The sequence below is a fragment of the Lissotriton vulgaris genome, chromosome 10 (genome assembly GCF_964263255.1).
Source record: "Lissotriton vulgaris chromosome 10, aLisVul1.2, whole genome shotgun sequence".
NCBI classification, from domain to species: Eukaryota; Metazoa; Chordata; class Amphibia; order Caudata; family Salamandridae; genus Lissotriton; species Lissotriton vulgaris.
In genome coordinates this window covers 546,448,856-546,475,467 of record NC_141698.1, presented here as the reverse complement: position 1 = coordinate 546,475,467, position 26,612 = coordinate 546,448,856, and the positions used below count along the sequence as shown (strand labels likewise).

The 26,612-nt window shown below is 46.9% G+C and overlaps 1 protein-coding gene across 2 annotated transcripts in view; it reads left to right on the top strand.

The window, feature by feature from the left end:
• The window catches only part of LOC147688502 (coronin-7-like), a 1,252,182-nt gene that overhangs the window by 840,598 nt on the left and 384,972 nt on the right, over nt 1-26,612 (top strand). For both annotated transcript variants that reach the window (XM_086941395.1, XM_086941394.1), the window contains exon 12: nt 13,136-13,281. In XM_086941395.1, coding sequence (XP_086797521.1) covers nt 13,136-13,281 — 146 coding nt within the window. The remainder of the gene's footprint in view (nt 1-13,135; nt 13,282-26,612) is intronic.

Genomic DNA, 26,612 nt, shown 5'->3' with positions numbered 1-26,612 from the left:
CAGCTGAATGTCCGCCCAGTAGCACTGAAGCATCGCGAGAATTGAAGCACATATGAAACAGCAGAGATGGCCATAAAAATGAACCCATTACACTGACCCGGAAAGGAAGAAAAGAAAAGGGCAAAGAAAGATGAGAAGAAAAAAGGCCATAGAAATAAACGAAAAACAAAACACCCATCCCCCAACCCCCCACCCTGCACCCCTGCAGATGACTACGGCCTACCCCCCTAGCAGCGTGCCTGTCGCCCAAGAACTGAGACCCGAAATATAGAAAGACCCAGAGAAAGACAGAAAGAAATTAAACCCCACCCAAAGAGGGGAAATGGAGGAGGGCTATCTTCTACGTGCTCCCGGTCCCCCCCCCACCTAACAAAGGGGTCCCCCCCGAAACTGTCACATCTGAATAGTCCAAACTGAAAAAACATCCCGGGGGGAACCACCAACCCTGCCCTGGACTCCGTTAAGCTAATGAAGCAGTCCCGTTACCGATAAAACCACAATGAACAACCCAAACAACAGTCTCAGCCTTGGCCCCGTCGATCGAATTCGCAGAGTCCCTCAGACGAATAAAGCCCCATCATCAAAATGTCAAAAGATACACAGAAGTGGTCGAAACATAGTTCAGTAGATGAAAAAAAAACAGTAGATCCCAAAGTAAGCAGCTGGTACCGACGATGTCCCTCCCCGTCTCCGAAGCCAGGCATTATCACATCCGCCATCTTGATATAGCGACTGGGGAGGGGGTTCGACACAATCCAAAACAGTTCACATTACCAATTAAAAGTTTCCAGGATAGGGACAGCAGTTGAATGTTCCGACAGCTGCAAAACCGGGGATTCCAAAAAATTCGTTAAGTCACCGATCACAGCCATTCAAGTAGATCCACTTCTGTAGGGGCAGGCACAGCTTCCAGCACCGGGTCTAATTGCGCCACTGGGGCGTCGATCAAAAGGCAAGCTGGCTGCCGTGTCTCGGGGTTCGAGTCAGGATCCGGTCTCAGTCCTTTAAGTCCATCTGCCGCCGACAACAGGCCGCAGGTCTGAGCTGCCACAGTCGCCTGAAGTGCCTCTAGGGCCGCCAGCACCTCCCGCAATGACGGGCCACTTTGGGCCTGCTCCGCCCGGTTCCATAATTCTTCAGGCATAATGATCCCCACGGAGAGGCGCCTTCTCCGGGGTAAGATCAGCTGGAGCAGGACTGAGCCGTGAGGGACCAACCTTCAGCATGCATTAGTGCGCGACGAGACTCCAACCCAAGGTGCGCGGCGATGCAAGTGCCGGGCCTCCGGGTCAGGGACCCCTGCAACACAGCACCGTGCGTCACTCGTCTCCTCACCTCCAACACAACACCAGGCTGCAGATGGTAGCAAAGCAATCCCAAAAAATTTCGAAAGTTCCAGAGACCGGACCCTGCCGCCCTCAACAGTCCGCTGGTGTTCAACTCAGACCCGGCTAAGCCAGCACTCGAGCCCCCGGCTTCCAGACTGGGTTAGGCCACAAATCGGTCCTCGACGTTACTTAGCTCCACAATGTCAGAAAACCCCCGGGATCACACCATCGGGGTGCAGATTAGTTCACACACACAGATCCGGGGCAGGAAATCAGGATAAGTGGCAGGATCTTGGAGCGTAAGACGGAGGTCAGCGGAGCCGGGAGACTATGCGGCCATCTTGCTTGCTGTCGTAGTTCCTCCCCCCCCGCCATCTTGAATACAATTCTGAATAAAAGAAATATAAAATAAATTTTTATGTGCAAATAATAACATACATACAAACCATAACACATGGGTACAAATCATTGGCATTGTAAATGACAATGCCTTTTATTTATATGTTTTGATAATTAACACATAAGTAAAAGGCATTATCATGTACAATGTTATGTTATAGTGATTTTATATTGCGCACAATTACTCGTGAATATCCTGGCGTGTAAAGTTACTGTGACCTGACTGGGCAAGGAGTTTAAGCCAGCTGGTTAAAGAGAAAAGTTTTAAGTTGTTTTTTAAACAGCTGAGTCCTGAATATAACGTAGTTCCATGCTGTAGCTGTTTTCACGGAGAGGGACTAACCTCCGAGCAGCATCCTAGGAATCCCCATCCGACGTTGGGTGGCTGAGCGCAGAGACCTGCCAGGAGCAAAAAAAGCAAAACGCTTCCTGAGGTACATTGGTCCAAGACCGTGCAGGGCTCTGTGGGCCAGAGTAAGGGTTTTGAATTGCATTCTCTGGGCCACAGGAAGCCAATGCAGATCTCGAAGATGCTGTCTTAGGCTTGTTCTTCTGGAGATGTTGACCAGAAGTCTGGCCACGGCATTCTGTATGGTCTGCAGTTTTTTTTGCCAGATTACCCGGAATACCAATGTACAGGGTATTGGCATAGTCAATGCGAGAAAGAATAAGAGCCCGGGCAACCAATTCCTTAGCTGGCCTGGGAAGCAGGGGGAGGAATCGTCTTGGTGATTTAAGAGTGCCGAAGCACGTTCCGGAGAGTTTCTTAATTTGCACTGAGAACCGTAGGTCTTCTCCAAACCTTACCCCCAGGTTCTTGGCTGGGTTACCCACAGAGATGGGTTGAGGGAAGTCAGGTGGCCACAGCGATTCTCTAAGGGCAGGTGGGAACTGACCATTCAGAAGGACCTCCGACTTGTCATTGTTGCACTTCAGTTGGGCAAGTGCAAGCCACTGAAACACTGACGCAAGACATTTCTGGGCAGTTTCGGTCGACAAGTCAGATTCCTTCCAGGTAAATAGGAGCTGGGTATCGTCGGCATAGGCTAATATTTTTGCTCCCAGCTCCTCTGCCAGAAAAATCAATGGAGTCAGATAGATATTGAAAAGCAAAGGGCTCAAAGTGGAACCCTGTGGGACTCCCGTAGATATTTTCCTGGCAACCAAGGAAAAAGGTGGCAGCCAGAACTGCTGGGTGCGTTCTTCCAAAAAAGATTTCAGCCAATCCCAGGCAGGGCCAACGATGCCAATATCAGAGAGTTGAGTGAGAAGTAATTGGTAGGGCACCGTTTTGAAGGCGGCAGAGAGATCGAGAAGCACCAGATCTGCTCTGCCGCCCGCGTCCAGACATTCCCTAATCGCCTCAGCTATTTCCACCAGTGCAGTCTCGGTGCTGTATGATGCCCTAAAGCCGGATTGCGCCGGGTGAAAAACACTGGTTGCTTCCACGTATGCCCCAAGCTGTCGAAAAACCACCTTTTAGCAGACCTTAGACAGTGCCGGGAGGAGAGAGATGGGACGATAACTGGCCAGTTTAAGCGGATCCAAGGAGGTTTTTTTTTAAAGAGGCAGAAGCTTAGCCTTTTTCCAAGTCAGGGGTACAGTGGCAGTCTGTAGGGATAGATTGATAATTGTGGTAACCTCTGGAAAGACGACCTCAGCCACCCCAGCCAGAACTTTAGCTGGGCAGGGGTCAGTTGGAGAACCCGACTTTAGAGATTTAAGAATGGCTAATGAATCGGCCTCATCTATGGGCATAAACTTCATAAATGGAAACGCTAAAGGGGTGGGGGCTGAGGGGAGCCTAGGAAATAAATCCCATCCCCAGGCTGTCTTGAATAGTCTGTATTTTATCAATGAAGAAGGAAGACAGCTCCTCACACCATTGCGAAGAGGCTGGAAGGGCTGATTGCTCGGCGCAAGGAGTTAGAAAGCTTCTAACAATGGAGAAAATTTCCTTGCTATTGTTGTTGGCCTTGGCAATCCGCTCTGCATAAAAACTACTCTTTGCCTCCCTAATGGGTGTATAGTAGTTGCTCTGAGCTTTGCAAAGAGCAGTTTTAGCCAAGGGGCAATACTCCAGATGCCAGCGTTGTTCAAGTTTTTTGCTACCCAATTTAAGCTCTCTAAGAGAATCAGAATACCAGGGTTTAGGTGAAGATTGTCCCGGTCGTTTATTTGGTCGGAATTTTGAGGTGCAGTTAGCCCCTTGGCTGATCCAGGAGGTAAAACTCTCTACCGTTCCTTCAAGACCAAGGGCTGCCGGTTGGTGTGAGAGTAAAAGGGCCTTAGAGAGGGCAGGAATATCGATCTTCCGAGTCGGCTTACTTTGTGCCGCAGCCAATGGGCCAAGGGGTTTCCCTATAGTCCAAGAGAACCGGATCAAATAGTGATCAGACCAGGTGACCTGAAGGGGGTCGGTAACTGACATGGCAAATTTGGAACACACTAGATCAAGCATATGTCCTCCCTTGTGAGAGGAAGACTTGATCGACTGGGTCAGCTGTGCCAGATCAAACAGATCCATAAGATCTCTGGAATCGGGAGCCTCCGGGCAATGTAAATGTATGTTGAAAAACACCCAAGAGGAGGAAGCATGAGAAGCGCAGGGCACGGAGAACAATGACATCATCCAGGGCTTTCAGGAATGTTCCGGAACGACCAGGGGGGCGGTAGACTAAGGTGCCACCCAGTGTGTAATGGGGGGACATAATAAAAGTGAAGTCAAGGACCTCCCCATCCACTAGCCCCGCAGATGGCTCGCTAGTGAAAGCCCAAGTGTCCCTGAACACCACTGCAATCCCGCCTCCCTTCCTAATTTTACGATCTGCTCTCACAATTTTATAAGCCACAGGAATGGCCAGCTCAACCACGGGGCGCAGTATTCATTAAGCCAGGTTTCAGTTATAAATAAAACATCTAGATTTTCATCAGAGAGAAGCTCATAGATGTCCTGAGCATGTTTCACCATAGAGCGAGAGTTGATACAAGCAGCTTGAATCCTATTCTCCCTCTCAAATCGCAGAGCAGAGGCTGACGAGTTGGTAAGGAAACAAAATTGGCACTTGGGGCAAGTCCTGTAAAAACTATGGAGGACCGCCCACTGATCCCCTCCCCTTTGCACTTGGTGATGTCAAATGTCAGAAGTTCCTTACGGCTGAAGAACCTCCGACTATCCTGGAGCTCCCACATGTCGGGCAGCGTGGCTGGCGCTAGGTGCTCCCGGGACGCACATAGCTTAAACTCTTGTAAATGCAAGACCTATTCAAAGAAGCGGCTGCCATTGTCCCACGCTGCTTAAAAAATGAAATTACGCATGGCGTGCTGAATGTTGCATGAAAGCATGTCGTGCTTGCAGTAGGAGAAACTATTTAAAGAAAATAGTGCTTACTGATTAAGAAAGACTCAACGTGTAACAACCCTCATGGGAGGTTACGAATGAAGACAAGGCGGTACTAAGGAGGGACTAACAAGCCTATTCACAAATCATAAGCCAGCATTTACGAAGGGCAATGACACAAGCCAATGACAAATATGGGCGGGGCTTCTATTCCATACTCCAATGTAACAAGGCTCCCAGAGCAGCCCATGCGCTGCCCAGGCTCAACCTAAAAAAAAAGTATGGAAGAGACAGTCGAGAGGGCAAACGTTTGGGATTTAACTTTGCAGGGTGGAACAATGATTGTCTTAATTATCAGAACACTGCATTCTTGGGTATGGGAGCACTTTGGTGCCTTAAAGTGACAGTTCTTCAGACAGATTTCCGTATGTTCCTTATTTTTATGTATCATTTTTAGGTATCGAGTTAGCCAAAATCTTTTACATTATACTAAAATTGTATGCATAATATACTTATTTGTAGGGGCTTTAAGCAAGTCCTCTTAATCATTTGGTCTCTTATTGTGTCATTTATATTTTCCTCCTGCCTACAATAGCATACAGCATCGGGCTATAGGTCAGCCCACTTCAGCCATTGCTAACTTCACTGTGAGTGACGGTATTCTGCTATTTCACAAGGAGTACATTCCCACAAAAATAGCCTTTTTCAGTTCACTGACTACTATTGTAACATATGCTGTTGAAAACTAAAAAAAGATAGTCTTAGTTTTAGCCCGTGTTATTTACATTGGTGAGGGCCCAGAAATTAAGTTTTACAAAAAAAAACTACATGCAAAGCAAAAAAGCTGGCAGCTGAGGCCATACTTAATGGCTTTTCAAGTGTTTGTTCTCTTTTGAAGGGGAACTGAAGTGCATTTTCTCTAACAAATAATTGTATATCATTGAGAAAAACAGAACATGCTGCCTTTCCATTGGCATCTTTTCTTCATGAAATTAGTTTCAGGATGAGAAACGAATATATATATATGTGTTCCTGGATACTGCACAAAGGCAGATGTACTGACTGCTATGAATATCGACATTTTCTCACGATGGAGAACTTCTATTAAGGATACTTGTTGGTTACAGAGACTTCATACAGCCATGTACCATCGGAGAAACTGTTAAAGTCACTCCTTGATAAAGAGACCCTATGACACGAACACATTCTGCTATGAAAACATTGGTTGCAGGTAAACCCCAGTAGGGAAGGGAACCCCCCACTTGAGCAGCTTAAGCGGGGGCTGCACCTGGGCCTGATAAGCTGGTGAACTGGGGCAACATGAACATTGATTCGTTGTTTTTGGGCCTCGCACGTCTGCAGGTTTGTAGACATTTTTTTAATAAATAACACTGTTAGGAAATCCCATGAGAGAGGGTTGTGAGGTTTACTGGCATGCACATGTAAGGAAACACAAAGAAAAACATTAAATAGGGGAAACAGAGAGGGCAATACATAGACAAGCATTTACAATGCAATGGTCTCGGCATTCTTAAAGTTAGAGCTATTGGCATTGCTCATGACATTATTTTAATGTATGTTTTTTTTAAACATAAATAAATGGTGTTGTCATTTACAATGCCAATAGCAGGGCAGGAGAGCAAGCACAAGCAACGAGGGGTGGGGGGGGGGGGGGGCAGGACAGCAATTAAAAGCAACGAAGAGGGGGCAGGACAGCAAGCACAAGCAACGAGGGGGGGCAGGAGAGCAAGCACGAGCAACGAGGGGGGCAGGAGAGCAAGCACGAGCAACGAGGGGGCAGGACAGCAAGCACAAGCAACGAGAGGGTAAGACAGCAAGCACAAGCAACAAGGGGGGGGGAGGACAGCAAGCACGAGCAACGAGGGGGGGCAGGACAGCAAGCACGAGCAACGAGGGAGCAGGTCAGCAAGGTGGGGCAGGACAGCGAGCACAAGCAACGAGGGGGGCAGGGTGGGTTGTATTATGCCAATTTCTAAGAAATGTTTCTGTGATGCTGCACGATGGACTCTTCAGGCTTACACTAAGACTGACAGCATAATGACTGTTTGTACGCTGTTTCTGGGCGGACCTCTTAGAGCATATACTATGGCAGATTGTATAGTATGCATTGCTATAGCATTAGTAAAGGTACATGTTTAGTTTTCCCCTGTCTTACATGTATTGATCTGACAAATCACAATGTTTTAACAAGAACAGAAGTGAAAACATTTAACATCTTTTTATGACATTTATAATAAAGCTTGACACATTGACAGAAAATATTTGAACCAGTTGTTGTTGAATGTTGTAGTGCCACTTAGTGATGCTGTGGTGGTGCTGAGTGATGCTATGGTGATGCAATAGATAGAGTGAGTGCGATAGATAGATAGAGGGAGGGTGATAGATATAGGGAGGTCGATAGAGGGAGGTCGATAGAGAGAGGGCGATAGAGGGTGGGCGATAGAGGGATAGCGATAGAGGGAGGGCGATAGATGGAGGGCGATCGAGGGAGGGAGGGTGATAGAGTGATGGAGGGCGGTAGAGTGATGGAGGGCGATAGAGTGATGGAGGGCGATAGAGTGAGGGAGGGCGATAGAGTGAGGGAGGGTGATTGAGTGAGGGCGGTTGAGTGATGGAGGGCGGTAGAGTGATGGAGGGCGGTAGAGTGATGGAGGGCGGTAGAGTGATGGAGGGCGGTAGAGTGATGGAGGGCGGTAGAGTGATGGAGGGCAGTAGAGTGACGGAGGGCGGTAGAGTGAGGGAAGGCGATAGAGTGAGGGAGGGCGATAGAGTGAGGGAGGGCGATAGAGTGAGGGAGGGCGATAGAGTGAGGGAGGGCGGTAGAGTGATTGAGGGCGGTAGAGTGAGTGAGGGCGGTATAGTGAGTGAGGAGTGAGGGCGGTAGAGTGAGTGCAGTAGAATGAGGGCGGTGGAGTGAAGGTGGTTGAGTGCGGGCGGTTGAGTGAGGGCAGTAGAGTGTTAGGGTGATGGCGGTATAGTGGTAGAGTGAGGGCGGTAGAGTGGTAGCGTGAGGGCGGTAGAGTGGTAGAGTGAGGGCGGTAGAGTGGTAGAGTGAGGGAGGCATAGTGGTAGAGTGAGGGCGGTAGAGTGGTAGAGTGAGGATGGTAGAGTGAAGGCCGCGAGGGCGGTAGAGTGAGTGCAGAAGAGTGGTAGAGTGAGGGCAGTAGAGTGAGTGTGTGAGGGCGGTAGAGTGGTATAGTGAGTGCGGTAGAGTGGTAAAGTGAGGGCGGTAGAGTGAGGGCGGTAGAGTGAGGGCGTGAGGGAGGTAGAGAGTTAGAGTGAGGGCGGTAGAGTGAGAGCGCTAGAGTGGTAGAGTTAGGGCGGTAGAGTGAGGGCGGTAGAGTGGTAGAGGAAGGGCGGTAGAGTTGTAGAGTGAGGGCGGTAGAGTGAGGGCGTGAGGGCAGTAGAGTGTGTGAGGTAGAGTGAGTGTGTGAGTGCGGTTGAGTGGTATAGTGAGTGCGATAGAGTGAGGGCTTGAGGGCGGTAGAGTGGTAAAGTGAGGGCGGTAGAGTAGGGCGGTAGAGTGAGGGCGGTAGAGTGGTAGAGGAAGGGCGGTAGAGTTGTAGAGTGAGGGCGGTAGAGTGAGGGCGTGAGGGCAGTAGAGTGTGTGAGGTAGAGTGAGGGCGTGAGAGCGGTAGAGTGAGTGCGGTAGAGTGGTAGATTGAGGACGGTAGAGTGAGGGTGATAGAGCAGTAGAGTGAGGGCGGTAGAGTGACAGCAAGAGTCGCCATATACAGAAGCAGTTGCTCCAAGTGCTGTTTGCAATAATCTATGAAGGGGATTCCTCAACTTCTCTAAACTGATTGGTAAGAGGCTGCCTCTTTCGACTGACCTCTGCACCCCTACATGTTTCTTCTCTAGCATGCTGGAGATGTCAGTAGATTTCTAGACAATCTGATGTATGTAACAAGCCGGCGAGTTTGGGGTTCATTGCAGGATGGTATAGACGAGAAGTAGGTCACTGTCTCGGAAAAGCTGATCGTGCTTCACAGGGGTGGAGACAGGATTGGAGACAGGATTGCCCAATATGCCAGCACTTCTGAAGAGCTACTACAGATAGTACAAACAGCTTGGGTAGAAGTGATATGAAAACAAAGACAAAAGAAGAACGCATGTTTGTCTGACTGCTGCAGCCTACACAGTACCATGTGCCTTACTGAAGCTTGCAAAACAGTTTTACTATGCAAAAGACAAAAAGACCGACTTTGTCAATGTTTGCATTTAAAAAATGAAAAAGAAAACGATTTCAAAGCCATTCATTAAAGGGATGTAAATGAATACTGAAACCATCAAACTAGCAAGATCTACTGCCAGCGGTAACTAAAAAAAAAAACAAGGAGCTGGCCAACGAGCAGTGGAGCCATTCTATTTAAAGGACGGAAGCCACACTATAACAGGGTGGACATGTGCAGAATGAACGGGATGCGGTGTAAAAGGTGTGGGGCAAAAGGCTCACTGGTGGGGCATTGGAGAGACACAGAGACGGGAAGGGACTGACCAGAGGACAGAAGAAAAGAGGAACACCTCTGGGACACTAAGGTGACACTGGGCATGGAAAGGGAGGCGACAGTGAAAAACAAGAAGGGGGAGCAGCAGGCCGTGCAATGAATAATTAGGGCAGGAGAAATGCCGGCCTGAGGCACAGCGCACGCTGGGAGAAGCTTGTGGGAGGGAGGCTGGGCTGCCTTTGATGTGGTGATGCGAGGCAGGCAGGGGGCTGGTGGCATTGACGAAGGGGAGAGAGAGGGGAGGGAGAGAGGGAGAGAGAGAGGAGAGCAGGCAGAGGGGGAGATGGGGAGAGGGAGAAAAAGGAGAGCAGGGGGAAGGTAAAGAGAGGGAGAGAGGAGAGGTCAAAAGAGAGAGCACAAAATAAGTGGGGAGTAGTATGGGATGACAGCGAGGGAGAGGGCAGGAGACCAAGGGCAAAAGAGAGAGCACGAAATAAGTAGGGAAAGAGAGGGCGCAGTGAGGAACGCCCTAAGAAAGACCTTTATAGAGTGTAGCTACAAGATGACCACATGCCTTCAGGGTACCGAGTTTCCTTTTACAAGTCATTGTTTTAGAAACGTTAGTCCTTTCTTTTTATCTGTTGAGATGAATCAAGACTACAGCTCCCAGAATGCAATAGTCTGTTGGAGGAAATTCTGAACTGGCCTATGGTCTCCCTGATGACATGGAAACCTCCGGGTAGCTGCGCGCTCAATAAATGTAATAATAATAATATAATAATCTTAACAGAATACAGGGAGCGAGAAGGTGGTAATAATATTACTACATTAGCAGTGTCAATTACATAAAAGCATTACAACCATACACAAACGAGAACCATGGACAGAAGAAAGACATTCATTAAACACAAGTTTAGAAAATCATAGCTGGGACTACCTTAATAATAACAAAACCTAAACAAGCAGTTAATCAAGCCCACCGTTCACTATCAAGACTTTGACTGGATTTTTTTTTACAAATTATTGGGTCCAAAAGCTGAGCATGATAGCCACAGCCATCAGTGACTGCACGTTCATGTCCATTCCTGGTGTTGCCACCACGTGCTAGTCCCTTTAATTTCGCCGCCGATATTTCCATAATGTTGATAAGACAGCCTGTTAACTGCTAGCTGTTTCCTGAAAAGCAAATGGCCCTTGCCAAATTCACAGTCTGTTTCCCAAAACGGTTGCAACAACACCAGGGAGGGGAAGAGTGTGTGTAAGGGGGCTCAGAGGGTGAGAGGAAGACCTCAGTAGAAAGCAATGCCAGGAGAAAACATTACATGTTGTATTAATCCAGGAGTTGGCTAACGAGCAGTGGAGCCATTCTATTTAAAGGACGGAAGCCACACTATAACAGGGTGGACATTTGCAGAACGAACGGGATGCGGTGTAAAAGGGGTGGGGCAAAACGCTCAATGGTGGGGCATTGGAGAGACACAGAAACGGGAAGGGACTGACCAGAGGACAGAAGAAAAGAGGAACGCCTCTGGGACACTAAGGTGACACTGGGCATGGAAAGGGAGGCAACAGTGAACAAGGGCGCAGCACAAACCACACGCAGATGCAATGGCCATAATGCAGGGAAGTGGCCTGCAAGACTTGGAACACCGAGGTTAGTGGGATGTTAAAACAAGGACAAGGACAGGCACGGGCACTGACTGCGGCACTTTCTGCAGATGTTGCATCTCTTGAAGGTAGAGTCAATGTGAAAGAAGTGTGCGAGTGAAGCACTTTACCGCCTGCCGAAGCAGCAGTGGCGACTGAAACACTGAAGAGATCACGTGGAAAGCCGACTGGGGCCCTGAAGCAGTTCAAACAAAAGTGAAGATCTAAGGAAGGGTGGGAGGGACTTTGGCATATGGGGGGTGAGGGGTTGAAGTAAAATCGAGACTGCAGAGAAATGTCTCGATTATGTAGTTAGTGTCCAAATGCTCATGTTCCAATGAAGTAATGCCTCTTCGGCAATTATGCATGAAGTTTGGGCAACGACGGTCTGCGACCAGGGGAGAGGTCCTCGGGGTTTGGGCTACCAGCACAGTAGGAGAGTGGAGCAGGGGGCGGGGGAGGGGGGGAGGCGGGGAGCAGAGCCTTTGAGGAGCGTTTTGTTTTAGGCCAGCTTTGAATGCGAGTCACGGCCTGGCGGCCGTGAAGTGTGAAGCAGTGGGCGGGGAAGCACAGGAGCAAATGGTAAGGTCGGGTCCGATGTGGCTTTGAGGTGGGGAAATGTGCGTGCTTGTGGTCACGTGATTTCACGTGAACTGTTGGAAATCCGCACTCGCAATCCGCCTGGTTTAACTTTTTGGTTTCACCGCAATAGGTCTCTCTGCGAGACCTAAAAAGGCACAGTAATAAAACGTACAAATAAGATAATTCATTCATATACTTTTTTTAAAATGAATTCCCTACTTATCAAAAGGACTTAATTGACAATCTATATATGTGCATCCAGCATACCACTATGGGTCTTAAGGGTGAAAGTATATGGTGGATTGTCCGGCTATTATTGCAGCCGCCTACTTTTCATGCTTGTTTGCAAGTTGAGCTCTGCCTGATACATATCAGCCTCTTAGAATACATTACTTATTGTTCATAGAACCCATGACCAGGAACTTGTGTGTATGATATTCAATGTTCTAAGAATTTAAAGGTACTCAATCAGACCCCCGGTGTGCAGTTCATGTAATCTTTCATTCAACAAGGTCCACAATTGATGCATACATTTGCCAAACTTTGCCAGGTGTAGCTTTGTTTCCAAGGAATATAATGGTTTTTGCGCCTCTACCACGGTACGTGCCCCGTGATGTAAGGCGGTGGGCTTCAAAAACCAACGCTGAGTATTGTAAACAGCTGCGCAACAGCATATCAAGTGTACCAACACATCTTTTTTTGTAATCACACAATCTGCATCGTACAATACTAGTAAGGGATTTCCAGCCAGTATTGAACTCTTTTATTGGAAGTGTCACTAACCTGGCCCACGGTATTTGTTTTAAGGCATTGCTTCCCCCGATGCTTGATGCAGATAAGGTTGTGCTTGATATAAGATGTTATTAATAGAGAGTAAATGCTTTTCTCAAACAAAGCCTTGAAGTCAGTTTCTCTTGACAGTTGTAACCCTTGCTTTTTTTATAGGCGCTTTAAATGCAGTGTAAATTATTGATTCTTCAGTCCAATTTTCTATAGCTAGATTTAACTTTTCTGCTGCTGTGTTTAGGTAATTATGCCATGGCTTGTTCCCAGTAATGAAGGCTGGTTTTAAAACCGCTTTCATTGAGTTGAGTGCTGAAATTCCCGTAAAAAGTGTTTTGCATGTGCGGCAGTGCATTCAAGTTTCTGTGTTAGTGTTAGTTTGTGTGTTAGAACGTGTAGTCAATTCCCACCGTATTGCATAAAGGTTCTAACACACATAGGCTCCAAAATATGGCTGTGTAATATAGAAACACCTCATCACCTGTAATTTCTGCTACATCCACTCCCTGTAATAGGATCTCCTGACAACCTCAAGTCCTGCCTGCATTCTGGAATGGGTTTCACTCCTGCTTTTCTCTCTGTTACAGTAAACCAGTGCCTGACCGAGATGAAGACCCGGGGGGTCGCTATGGTGCCCAAGCTGGCATTGGATGTGATGGCATGTGAGGTGGCACGAGTCCTGCAGCTGACTGACAACTTCATTGTGCCCATCAGCTACACGGTGCCCCGAAAGGTGAGAGAGAAGGGTGCCTATGATGAATCCTAATGCCCTGTTGTCATCAAAAGCATGTTTGCCCAGTCTTAACCATATTGCGACCTCAGCTAAGGGCCTGGCCCATTTTAGACTCTCCTGTGTTCACTGGCAATATCCTTTCTGCTGTGAAGAACTGACTGTGCGGCTTGTCTGCTGACCAGACATTTGCATAACAGTACAGAGAGAGACAGATTCTACTTTTTTCCTGGTTCCATGTGAAAAGATCGCAGTAAAACAGACAGCTGGTTAATTGACCTCTGCAAGACGACCTTTGGAGATAGGATTGAAATAGAAGAAAGACCTTTTAGCGAGGCAAGCAGAAGCTACTGGGTCCAACCATGGAGTTTGAGGCATTTAAATCCTTACGTCCTGGGGGCCAACTTACTTAGGGGTCTGAGTAACTGGTCCTAGTACTACCCCTTCAGCACTTGATTTGCTGTGGTAGTGCTGGTCAAGCAGTTTAAGGCTTCTCAGGGGGTGGTGGGTGCAAGGTTTACATGGATCAAGACTCAAAATTCGCACAGTAACCCTAATAAATGAAGGTCCACCAGATATTTGCTTTAATGAAAAAAGTATTATTTATACATGAACACAAAGTGAAATATGGCACACCACAAATAATATGGACAGTCTTTGTAGGGCCAGCACTCTAGTGTTGTCAGTATTAGATCTTGAGTCCCACTTCTCTGCCTACAGACTATGGTTATTCCCCATTTTCTTCAGGCGCCATTCAGGCTTGGCCGCAAGAGTGAGTCAAAGTCTTAGAAGTTCCATAATGGCTTTTATAAAAGTCCTATTCTCAGCGCCATAGTTGTATAGTCAGAGCAAATTTCCCTAGAGGCTCTGCAGCCTGACCATCAGTTTAACAGGCTCCCAGTAGTGTAGTGATATGAAAGGCCCAGGCTGTTTCAGTGGCCCATCTGGCTGCTGTGAGTGGGGTGGCAAGCATCCTTGGCAATCCTCTGTTTAAGTGGTAAGTCCTCCTAATTCCAGTTGTCGGTCTCGGGATGGCTTCTGAGTTCTAGTGGTTGACTTGCTGCTCTGCTTATATGAGTTGCAACCCGCGACGTTTCACTTTTGTATGCTGCTCAATTGTGACAGCCGCTCTCTTCACCGTGGCTCCACTGAGCATACAGAGGTTGTGAACTGTGGTACACAGGCATCTGCCCCTCTGGGTCACAGCAGTACACAGACCGACAGCCCACTTTGGTCACAGTGATTCACCAAAGAGATGGCCCTTAATCTTCACGGCGACACCCACTTGGCACATGTTGCTTGCAAACATGGTACACTGCATGACCATCATCTCACATTTCCATTCAGGGATCCCGCTCAACAGGATCCCCACTTGAACTTTCTCCCTCCAAGCACTCTCCCACTTCTGACAGGGTCCTCTGGTCTCAATGGCAGGCAGATGCTTATGCTCCCGCCTCCAGGGCACGTGTTCTTGATTCTACTGGGTCGTTGCCCCATCACACAAGAGGGAGTCTAGCAGACCTTTGTCCCCAGTCCTGCTCACAACATGCAGAAGTCATTCTGAGCTTCTGTACGCAGATGTACAACCACAGTTTGACCATTCGACATTTCACAATTTGGTAGATTCAAGCTCCCCTTTTTATAATCCGTTTTCAGACCAAGATATCATTTAGTGTGAAGTTCGGGTTAGGGGTGTTGATCTCATTGAAATGCCACTCCTCTATCCTGTGCTTTGCTGAGCGATCCTGTCATAGTAGGAGCAACTCCAACTTTGATAGCCCCACAACCCAGGAAATGGGAATTACTCCAAAATCACACCTGAATGACAGCCTCACTCATACATGCTTAACAAAAGGTCACAAAGGCCCAAACCCTGCCCGTTATGATTCCTTGTCTCTGTATAATGTTTCTCTTGACATCCTCATCTTCCTGTGACCTTGTGTTTAGGCTTCACTGACCAGTGACCTTTTCAAAATCAAAGAACCCTTTTGAAGTGCACAGGAACCATGGCTCTCCCTTTCTTCAGGATGTATCCCAACCTCTGGAATGCATCAATCCACAAATCTGTCTGGGATGGCTCCTCTACCTCCACGTGCCTTTCCAAGACCCTGGGTTCCAATATGGAACCCATGGGCCTCCATGTACTGTACCACAAGCATGCCCACATACATCACAGCAAGCACAATCAGCTACATGTGCACTGCTCAGAGTTGTATGCTAGCATGATGTAGATCAAGGGCGAGTTAAGCACACAGCAACAGAAGTTTATATGAGTGGGCCGGCAGGTAAAAATCCTATTCACTCTACTGATCATTATTACAATAGCACGGTATGCCACCACCACTGTGCCCGTGATACTTCTTTCTTGGTAAGCAAAGTAGCCCTTTAACACTGCGAGGGTAGTGCTTTGTGTGCCCCTCTTGCTTTAACAAGGCAGCAATCCATGAGACAGGCCTAGTTCATGATTCGTGTTCACCCACAACCAAAAATCGGTACCAAGGAGTGAGATATCTTTGCAAGTGGCACACACATGACAGGGATGCACCTCTGTCACAATGCAAGGAACTTTTTAGTTCCAACTACTGGCTTTACTTTTAATATGTAATCAAATGTCAGTTTCACTTAATTTAATAATGAAAATACCATGTTAAAAAATAGTTATCGAGAACTAGGATGTAGAGCTTAGTCAAGCAACAGTAGCTGTGGTAACTGTCAAAGAACTTCTAGCTGCACACTTATTGCCTCATAAGTGTGTCACCCTAGGCACCAGTATATATTTGCTGGAACCTCCAGCGTAGTTTTACTTCAACAATTCAATCTTCAATCGTTCTATAGAAATATTTACTCCATATTCTTGTTAAGATCAAAATCCAAAATTATTTTATTCACTTTTCATTCTTTTCAAAATTCAAGACAATCCATGTTCCAATGCATTTCGGTGTTTGACCACACCTTCGTCAGGGAACGTCTACAATTTAAATTAACAAAACATTTTCTCAGTGCATGTACCATTACATTTGACATTTCTTACGCGCTGTGACTGAGGAATCAAGCTAATCCTATAGTTTAAGTTGGCGTCCGTATGTTTAGTATAACCGTTATCAGTAACTGTATCAAGTTTTAAGGAAGTTTGTTAACACTCGGGGTTCGCTACTTAGTTGCGCGCTAGTTACATTTAGCTGTGGGCTCTACCCCTACTGCTCCGAGAATAACGGCTGTCTCTCTGTGGTTATGCCCGCCATTCCTCACCTTGTTCGTAAAGTGAAATCAACTCATTCTGCTCCCGCGGAGTCCCGCTCCGCTCGAAGTTCAAATAATCTTCGCTCACTACGCGCTGGTTCGCGCATGCGCTGTATGTAGGTTAGACTTTTTTTATCTGTTCTAACTTTATTGTTCGCTACGCGATCACTGCTGTTATTTACTAATAGATCAATCTCAGGCTCGTGCGGGCCCATAAATACAAATTTATCATACATGTGGTGCTATACTTGTTTCTGATAATACGAGAAATACAAGAATTTATCACAAGTAACAAGTAAATTCAGTCCTGTCGTTCATTCCATTGGGCTTCAGACTACAAAGATAGTAAATCCAATAGTTTTCTCTTTTTAAGAGATTTTTTTTGTTCATTGTTCCTTCTTTCTTAGGGACTATTTCCAGTACACATGCCCTTAATTGGTTGATATTATGGTGTTTTTCGGCAAAGTGCGTGGCCACTGTTGATTTTAATGACTGTGTTCTTATATTACTCTTGTGCTCATTGAGCCGAACTTTTAGTTTTCTTTCCGTATGTCCTACGTAGACGCTGCCACATGGGCATTTCAGTAAGTACACTATGTTGGTAGTATCGCATGTGGGGTTCACTTTTAAGGGTATTTTATGTCCTTTCATCGGATGGTTGTTACTTGCACCCTTCATAATGTTGTGGCAATTTCCACAATTTAGACAAGGTTCTGTTCCTTTAAAGGTCCGTTGACTTGACTTTTGTGTTGGTGTTTTTAACAACTCTCCAATGTTTTTACCCCTGGTATGAGCAAAGAGTGGTTCTTCGTCGAATACGCCTTTAAATTCTGTTTCCAGCTTGACTATTTGCCAGTTTTTATGAATTATCCTTTTGAATTGAGCGCTCACGTTTGAAAATTTGCTCACACATGTTATTCGTGGTTTTTTCTCTGTATGTTTGTAAGTCAGTAATTCTGTTCTGGTTTTCTTTTGGGCTCTCTCTTTTGATTCTTTGATAATGTCTTCCGGGTATCCCCGTGATAAGAATCTGTTGCCCATTATGTTCAGTTGTTCTTGGCGATCATCGTCTTCCGAGACCAATCTCATAACCCTGAGGAATTGCGAGAAGGGAAGGTGTGTTTTGAGTGACTGTGGGTGATGGCTTTTGTACTGTAACAGATTGTTTCTATCTGTTGGTTTTCGATAGAGATTTGTTATGAAGGTATTGTGCCTCTTGGTGATTTCCACGTCCAAAAATTGTATGGTGGTTTCATTTATATTCCAGGTGAATTTTATTCTGTCGTTCCTGTTATCCAGAATTTTTAGTTGCTGTTCTAGAGATGCTTGTGTCCCCTTCCATATTAGGAAGATGTCGTCTATGAATCTCACATAGGTGAGAAGATGAGTGGCCCATTCCTGGTTGTTATAGATGTGTTCCTCTTCAAAAGATCCCATGAACAGATTGGCATACGCCGGCGCGGCGCAATTTCCCATCGAAGTTCCATTTAGTTGGATAAACCAACGATTGTTGTAGGTGAAGTAGCTATTCAACAATGTAAATTGCATCAATTCCATCAAGAAGATTTGCAAGTCTTCTGGATAGGTGCTATGTAATAAGGCTTTCTCAATGGCTTCTAGGCCTTCTTTGTGTGGGATGGCAGTGTACAGAGTTTTTACATCAACGGTCGCCATGATAGTGTTGTCTTCCATTTTCACCTGTTGTAATTTTAACAGAAAATCAGTGGTGTCCTTGATATGAGATAAGTTTTTGTTGACCAACGGTTGTAAGTGTTTGTCGATGTATTTTCCGACTGGTTCATGAATGCTCATCTTTGTCGACACTATGGGACGACATGGTGGGTTGTGTTGATCTTTATGTACCTTAGGTACCATGTACATAGACGGACTTTTTGGATTCTCTTGAGTTAGGTAGTTTTTGGTTTTCTCACTGATGGTTCCTCTTTCCATTGCTTTTTTCAGTATTACTTGTAAGGTTTTACGTATTTCTTCTGTTGAGTCTCTTTCTATTTCCATATACGTGTTCACAACCCGATACACAGTAACTGTCAAAGAGCCACCGGCATCACAAAGTATCGCTGTGGCATGAAGAATCAGGAAAAGAGGGCATAAGAAAACTTAGCATAAACAAAGAAAGCACAGGACTGTTTCATGTATAGATTTGCTCTGTGCTTAGTGCCCTATGAGCCGGGTCTCACAAAGTGCCTGCTTTGTTGCCTTTGATATGCGTTGGAATTTGGTCATCTGGTGACGAGCTCTGATAAACTACCATTTGTGGGTTAAAACATTTTCAGAGACCTGCCTCTAGAGCAGAAACTGTTTCAACAGAGCCCTTTGTTACTCCAGCTCTGTTGCAGGGATAGTACGACCATGCAGCATCAGCATGACATGGCCGTAGACTTCTGCGCCTTTTCAAAAGCTTTGACTCCCTTGAAGCATTTGCTGCTCTGTCCAGTCCTTTCACTACATACACTGCCTCAGGCGATCTGGCATAGCGGAGCTTGATTATCTGCACAATTGAACTCTGTAACTTTGGAAGAAGGACAATTAACTGGGGAAAGCCACTGCAGCGATCAGACAACCTCATAGTGATTGTCTACTGCCAACTCTCCTATCCTACAGCAGTTTATTTGCTCCACCTTTCCCTCACCCAACGCTAAAGCTCTTTGTCTTTGTGAGCAGTAGGCTTAGTCATTGGTCGGTGTGATAGATAATCCTAAATTCTCACTCACTTCCAAAGAATCCACTGTTCACTCCTTATCTTTTTAAATCACAAATGTTCCAAAGTCTTCATCCTTTACTCATTCTGAATAAATATATAGCTGTTCACCTGCTTTAAAGGCCTCTTGCCCAGTTTATTGGCACCAACCTTTGCTGATCTATCTACTGTGCTTCTATGAAAGGAATGAATAAGATAACTGTGGAAGGAATTTATTCTGACTTCTAGTTAACTGTCTGTTAACTCCAACTACACCCTACTGGGAGACCTCAACTTCCACCTCGACAACCAACTGGACCCCAGCACCACATCACTCCTGGACAACCTCCACAACATTGGACTCCGCCAGATCGTGACAGAACCCACACACTCAGCGGGACACACCCTCGACCCCCTCTTCACAACAGGAAACTCCATCAACTTCAGCCACACCACTGAACTCCCATGGACTGACCATCGAAGCGTCCACTTCACCTTCAGAACACCCACCATCCACAGACACCAGCTCCTGCTCCCACGAAGAAACTGGACCAGAATCACAGATGACCAGCTAACCTCATCACTCAGCAACTCCACCCCAACCATCGTCAGAACCTACAGACTCAAAATTGTGTCATTTGCAGACGACACCCAACTCATTCTCTCTCTCCAACGAACCCAACACCGCCAGACACAACTTTCGAGAAGGTATGGAAGCGAAGCCAAATGAATGAAGAACAGCTGCCTAAAACTAAACACCAACAAAACGGAAGTACTCATCATGGGCCCAAACTCAGATCCCTGGAACAACGCCTGGTGTCCCCCCGCCCTCGGAAGCCTACCCACGGACCAGGCATGCAGCCTGGGAATCATCCTGGACTCAGAGCTCAAAATGGACCGCCAGATCAATTCCGTCTCGTCCTCCTGCTTCCATACTCTCCGCCTCATACGTAAGACCTTCAAATGAATTCCCTTCAAACACAGAAAGACCGTCACTCATGCCCTGGTCACCAGCAGACTCGACTACGGCAACCCACTCTATGCTGGAATAAACAAAAACCTCACCCGCAAACTACAGAACATCCAAAATGCCACCGCAAGACTGGTCCTCAACCTGCCAAGACACTGCCACATCTCCCAGCACCTGTGCACACTCCACTGGCTCCCCATCAAAGCTAGAGTCACCTTCAAGATGCTCACCCACGCTCACAAGGCCCTCCACGATACCGGACCAGCATACCCGAACAGCCGACTCAAATTCCACGCACCCCAAAGGACCCTACGATCAGCCAGGCTCTCCTGCCCCGTAGTCCCCCGCACCAGAAAGACCAGATCAGGAGGCCGCTCCTTCTTCCTCGCGGCCAAAGCCTGGAACGACCCTCCGCTCCACCTCAGACAGACAACACCGCTCCCCATCTTCGCAAGAAACCTCAAAACCTGGCTCTTCGACAGACCCCCTCCTTCATTGATTGGAACCTGCAAGTTGAGTTGGGAGAGTTCCATAAGTTTCTATTTACCCCCATGCAAGTTCTGTTTTTTGCTTGTAATGTTTGGAATTTCTGGAGTTTCTAGTAATTCTTCTTTTTTGCTTCTGGAACTTCTCAATTCTGTGTTAAGAGGCTGTTCTAGTACTTGGGGTTTTCCTGATATATGGCTTTGTGTGCTATGCATTTGATTTTGAAATGTATTGTAGACTTGATTAGAAGCCTGTGGAGGCCACCTAGAGCTGGCATGATGTGTCTATGAGTAATGTTACTGTTGTGTGTAGAACTGCTTTGATTGGACATGGTTGCTGGTATGAAATCCAGATGAAATTGCGTTGTAGTAATCAATTCTAGAGATTATTAGAGCGTGTGTTGAGTTTTTTTAACCTGATTTTCTTAGAAAAACTATATTTTCTTGAGTGCTTGCGTGTGATAGTGTACAGATTGTGCAGTATTAACACTGTTTGAGTAAGAGATTGATGTTCTCTGATTGTGAATTTTAGTGATTAGCATGAATTTTGATTATTGCGAATTGAGCATTAGACATTTTTCATCATTCCAGTTTTGTAATTTCTTATGGCAGTATTGGTGTTAGGAGGGCATCTTAAATTTCTATAAATCTCGGGTATAGTTGAGTGTCATCTGTATGGTGATGTATGAATCCTCAGTATGTCAGTTCAGTGCATCCATATATAAATTGAATATGGTCTGTGATAATTTAGACCACTATGGCATTCTTTTATTTCTGATATGTGTTAGCCTATTTTTACTAGTTGGCTCCTATTTGTGAGAAATTAATTTTGAGGACTTGACCACAGAAACCCATTCTGTAATGTAAGACGTTTACTAGGATTTCCACCAGGTTTTCAACAAAGCCAGCACAGCCATCGCACCCCACCTCCGGAAAACAATCAACTTCTCCTTCGAGACAGCAATCTTCTCAGAGAGCTGGAAGCACGCCGAGATCAACGCCCTACTGAAGAAACCCAAGGCGGACCCCAACGACCTCAAGAACTTCCTGCCTATCTCCCTGCTCCCCTTCCCGGCGAAAGTCACGGAGAAGATAGTCAACAGACAGCTGACCCGCTACCTCGAAGACAACAAAATCCTGGACCCTTCCCAATCCGGCTTCCGCAGCAACCACAGCACCGAGACCGCCCTCATCGCCGCCACCGACGACATCAGGATCCTTATGGACAAAGGAGAAACAGCCGCCCTCATCCTTCTGGACCTATCAGCAGCCTTCGACACGGTCTGCCACCACACCCTAACAGCATGCCTCCATGACACCGGAATCCAAGAGAAGGCCGTGGCCTGAACCACATCCTTCCTCTCCGGCAGAACCCAGAGCGTCCGCCTCCCACCCTTCCGCTCCAAGACCACCGAGATCATCTGCGGCGTTCCACAGGGATCATCCCTCAGCCCAACGCTGTTTAATATCTACATGGCACCGCTCGCCCACGTCGCACGACAACATAGCCTCAACATCATCTCCTACGCCGACGACACCCAGCTGATCATATCCCTCACCAAAGACCCACACACCACCAAAGCCAACCTTCACAGAGGAATGAAGGCCGTCGCCGAATGGATGAAGGACAGCAGGCTGAAGCTTGAATTCTGACAAGACGGAGGTACTCATCCTCAGCCCCACCCCCTCAGCATGGGACAACTCCTGGTGGCCAACATCGCTAGGAACAGCCCCAAAACCCAACGACCACGCACGCAACCTGGGGGTCATCCTCGACTCCGCCCTCTCCATGACCAAGCAGGTCCACGCCGTCTCCGCTTCCTGCTTCAACACCGTCCGAATGCTCCGCAGGATCTTCAAATGGATCCCCTCCAACACGAGAAAAACCGTCACCCAGGCCCTCGTCACCAGCAAACTGGACTACGGGGACGCCCTCTACGCAGGAACAACAGCCAAGCTCCTGAGACTGCTCTAACGCATCCAGAACGCCTCGGCACAACTGATCCTTGACGTCCCCCAAAGCGGCCACATCACACCACACCTGAGAGGCCTGCATTGGCTCCCCGTCAACAACAGGATCACCTTCAAACTCCTCATCCACGCACACAAAGCCCTACACAACGCCGGACCAGCATACCTCAACGACCGACTCCGCTTCTACACCCCACCCGCAGCCTCCGCTCTACCAACCTCGCTCTCGCTACAGTTCCAAACATCCGGAAAACCACCACCGGCGGCAGATCCTTTTCCTACCTCGCCGCCAAGACCTGGAACACTCTCCCTACCAGCCTACGACAGACCCAGGACCTGCCGGCCTTCAGAAAACTTCTCAAGACCTGGCTTTTCGATCAGTAGCAGCCCCTCCCTCTCTCGCCCCCCCACCTCAGCGCCTTGAGACCCTCACGAGTATGTAGCGCGCTTACAAATGTAATGATTGATTGATTGATCAGCAACATTTGATCATGAAATCAATCAATCTAATAATATATTAGCAGGCATGGTTCCCCTCTTTCTAGTATCTTGTGGGTATTGTCATTAGGTTTTAGCGTTTCTGTTTCCATGCTAAAACCTTCTCTCAAACCTGATTGTTGAGCATCCTGGAGGTTGATGACTTTAAGATATTGCTTGAGTCATAAAACCCCACCTATCTAAAATACTTTTGCTAGCTTGCTAGGTTCGTTACTGATCTGTAGTTAGCTAGGTCTTCCAGGTCTGCATTTATATTGTACATTTTCTTTTCAAAAAAACCTTTTATTTCCACTGAGTTCATTATAGCAAGCACCATATCAATATATATATAAAAACATCGTTTAGTGTAATTTGTCCAGATTTCGGTCTGCAGGGGGCATATGTCTTATTTCAAGAATGTATTGATGATGGTTCTCTACTAGCAAATACATTAAATATTTCATTTACAGTGATTGCTGGGATGAAATCTTTGTAACAGTGTGTTGAACACAGTTGTTTTATATTCTTTTTAAGGCCTTATGAGGTCTTCAATTGATATTTCATGGAATAATCCCCATGTGTTCTGATTACTCCCTGATCTTGGAAATCTTGTTGATGAATATATTCTGGGAGTAGTTTATTGCATTTTTCAGTAATTCGTGGGAAGGTTTTTATTTTTTTATTTTTACTTTTCAGTTGTATTTTCATGGAAGATATGAATAATTCTCTGATTTGGTTGATAAATTTGAATATTGTTTGTTTAAGCAGTTTGTATTGCTTTTTGTGTTGTGCGCTTCCTTTTTCCAGCTGCGATTGCTGTGTCTCAGAGATCAATTGTTTCCCCACTTTTCTCGCTCTGCGCCTTAGTAATAGTAGTCCTCATTGTACCAGGGTTGGTCTCATCTCTTTCTCACATTTCTCAGTGATTTCGGAGTTACCTTGTAGACAAATGAAGCAATTTAATGTTGGTATTTTTGCACTACCAGATCTATTCCTTGTGTGTGTGTGTGTGTGCTTTTTTGATGAGAGCAGATTTTTGTTTTGTTTTCATTTATGCTCTTGAATGCTTGAGTCCAGACTTTATTGTTTTGAGTTGTTCTGGATTTTGGTGGAGGTGTGAAAGGATGACTCAGCTAATTTGCCTCCATTGTTTTTCCGATTTATGATTATTATATCTTGATAGCAACTTTTTGTTTGAGGTTAGGAAGTTTAGACAGTCTTACGAATTAATTCCCACAGAAATGAAGTGCCAGACAATTTACAGAACAGAATATACTGTTGGTGTCAAGTAGAAGCTGCAGTCGCAGCTGACCGTCAAGTTGCTTTATTTTTGTCTATTCTTTCCTACTACTCAAAGGTCAGATCGATTATTTTATTCTCCCTGGGCAGAAATGTCCTGCCAGAAAATAATTTCCTTCAAAACCGCTCTCAAGATGGAGCACAAGACCAGCCACATAACATAACACAACACTTTCTTGCAAATCAAATGTACACAAAACTTGTCTAACAATAATAGAAAGAAGACCACCACATAACCACTACGCAACACAAGATCAGTGAATGCTTACCATCCACAGATCGACCCTTCATAATGACAACTAAGTTGACTCATTGTGCATTTCTGATGAGCCGTTAGCCCTAGTTTATCACAGATCGCAGGTGCAAGTAGAGTTCTCATTGGTTTGAACCTAGGCTGCTGGGAATTTGCCAAAATATCCCCAAAAGGTGAACATTTTTCATTCACCCAAAATCAACACCCAACATAACAGAAATAAACGGGATCCCTCCCCTGCCAAAACAATGCATTTATTGTGATAAGGACTCCACTTAAAATTCTTTGTTCTTAGGTTACAGGCTTTCCGGGGCTTCAGTTTTAGTGTATTTGGCAGTGAGCACAGTTCGAAAGTGACAAGTTATGTTCAAAACTATTTTTAGAGTCAATGTTCAGGAGGAAGCTACTGGATTTGGGTTAGTATCCAAAGTACATTACCCCGGGCATTAGAATTCTTGACCCGCATCTCGAAATTGGGCTGGTGGAGTCCGCATTTTCAGTTGACAGTTGCAGCCAAGGGATCTGGGTCACCAAATAGACCCACCGGTTCATCAATTGGGACTGAGGAGCGACTTTTAAAAATGTTTAAAATATTGTGTTCTGCTGTGACCTTGAGCTATATGGGCTACAAAAATGTTCAAAGATTCAATAATAAGAGCGACCAGCCTCTGCCACTTTATCGTAAGACCCATGGTGAAGAGGACAAACCTGTATTTCCCATCAGGCCTTAAATACATCTAAGGAGGGGGGAGGAGCTTCGCTGCCAACCAAGATGGCCGCGTGAGCTCGGAGCTCCGAAGACCTCCCGATCTCCCGCAATAATCCTGCTGTCTATCCTGTCCCACGATGGTGGGTATCGGTTGCTGAGCCGGGCCCGATGCGGCACCCGCAATCGGATTGAAAATCGGACACTCCTGACTCGAGTTGTGTCGATGTTCCCGGAGGCGCCTCAGCGTAGTTGATGCCAGGGTGGCTCGCAGCGGTGTCCCCACGGAGCTCCTCCCGGCCAGCGGCCCTCACGCCCGAGGGACGTTCCTGAGTGCCGATCGCCTTGCTGGCGGCTTTCGACCCTGAACACTGCACTTTGCCTTGTGTGCATCGGGAGAACTCAGCTGGACTCCTTCGCCCCCTGGTGTCCCATCCCCCCCTGTCCCGTGGCTGCCAACATGGCGGGCAAGGGTGGCTCGGATGTGGGCAAGACGCAACGGCTCAATCGGAGGCCGACCCAATCCCAGTCTACTATTCCCGAGCGCTTTTCCCAGTCTAAGGGATCGCCGGTGCAGGCGGTACATTCAAAAGACCCGAGACGGGATGAATCACCGGACGACTCCGACATAACGCTCAGGGACGTCATGGGAGCGATATCGGGGGTGAAGATGGAGATGCACTCGCTTCGTGAGGAGCTGTCCAGCAAGGTCGATTCCCTGAAAATCGACCTGAACCTTATCAGGACGGACCTTGGGAAGACGAACGACCGGGTAAAATCTTTGGACCTCAAAACTTCCAGCCTGGTCACGGATGTCTCGGACATACAGACGGAGGTGCGCGCCTTGAAACAGGCTAATGGCGTACTGGCGCGACGGCTGGACGAGTTCGAAGGCCGCGCGCGTCGCCAGAATGTCCGTATCACCGGAGTGCCGGAGAAAGCCGAGGAGGACTCTGCTGAACTTTTTGTGGAAGATTTGGTGGTCAAGAACTTGCAACCGGGAGGCCTGAGTAAGTTCTTCTCGGTGGAGAGGGCCCACAGGATTCCCGGTGGGCCGCCCAAGTCGGGTGCGACCCCGCGCCCCATCATTGCGCGGCTGTTTAACTATAGAGACAGGGATGCTATCCTACAGGCATCGAGGACGATGGGCCCGCTCCACTTCCAGAACTCAGAAGTGAACTTTTTCCCGGACTTCACTCAGGCTGTTCAGAAACAGCGGCAGAGCTTCGCAGGAG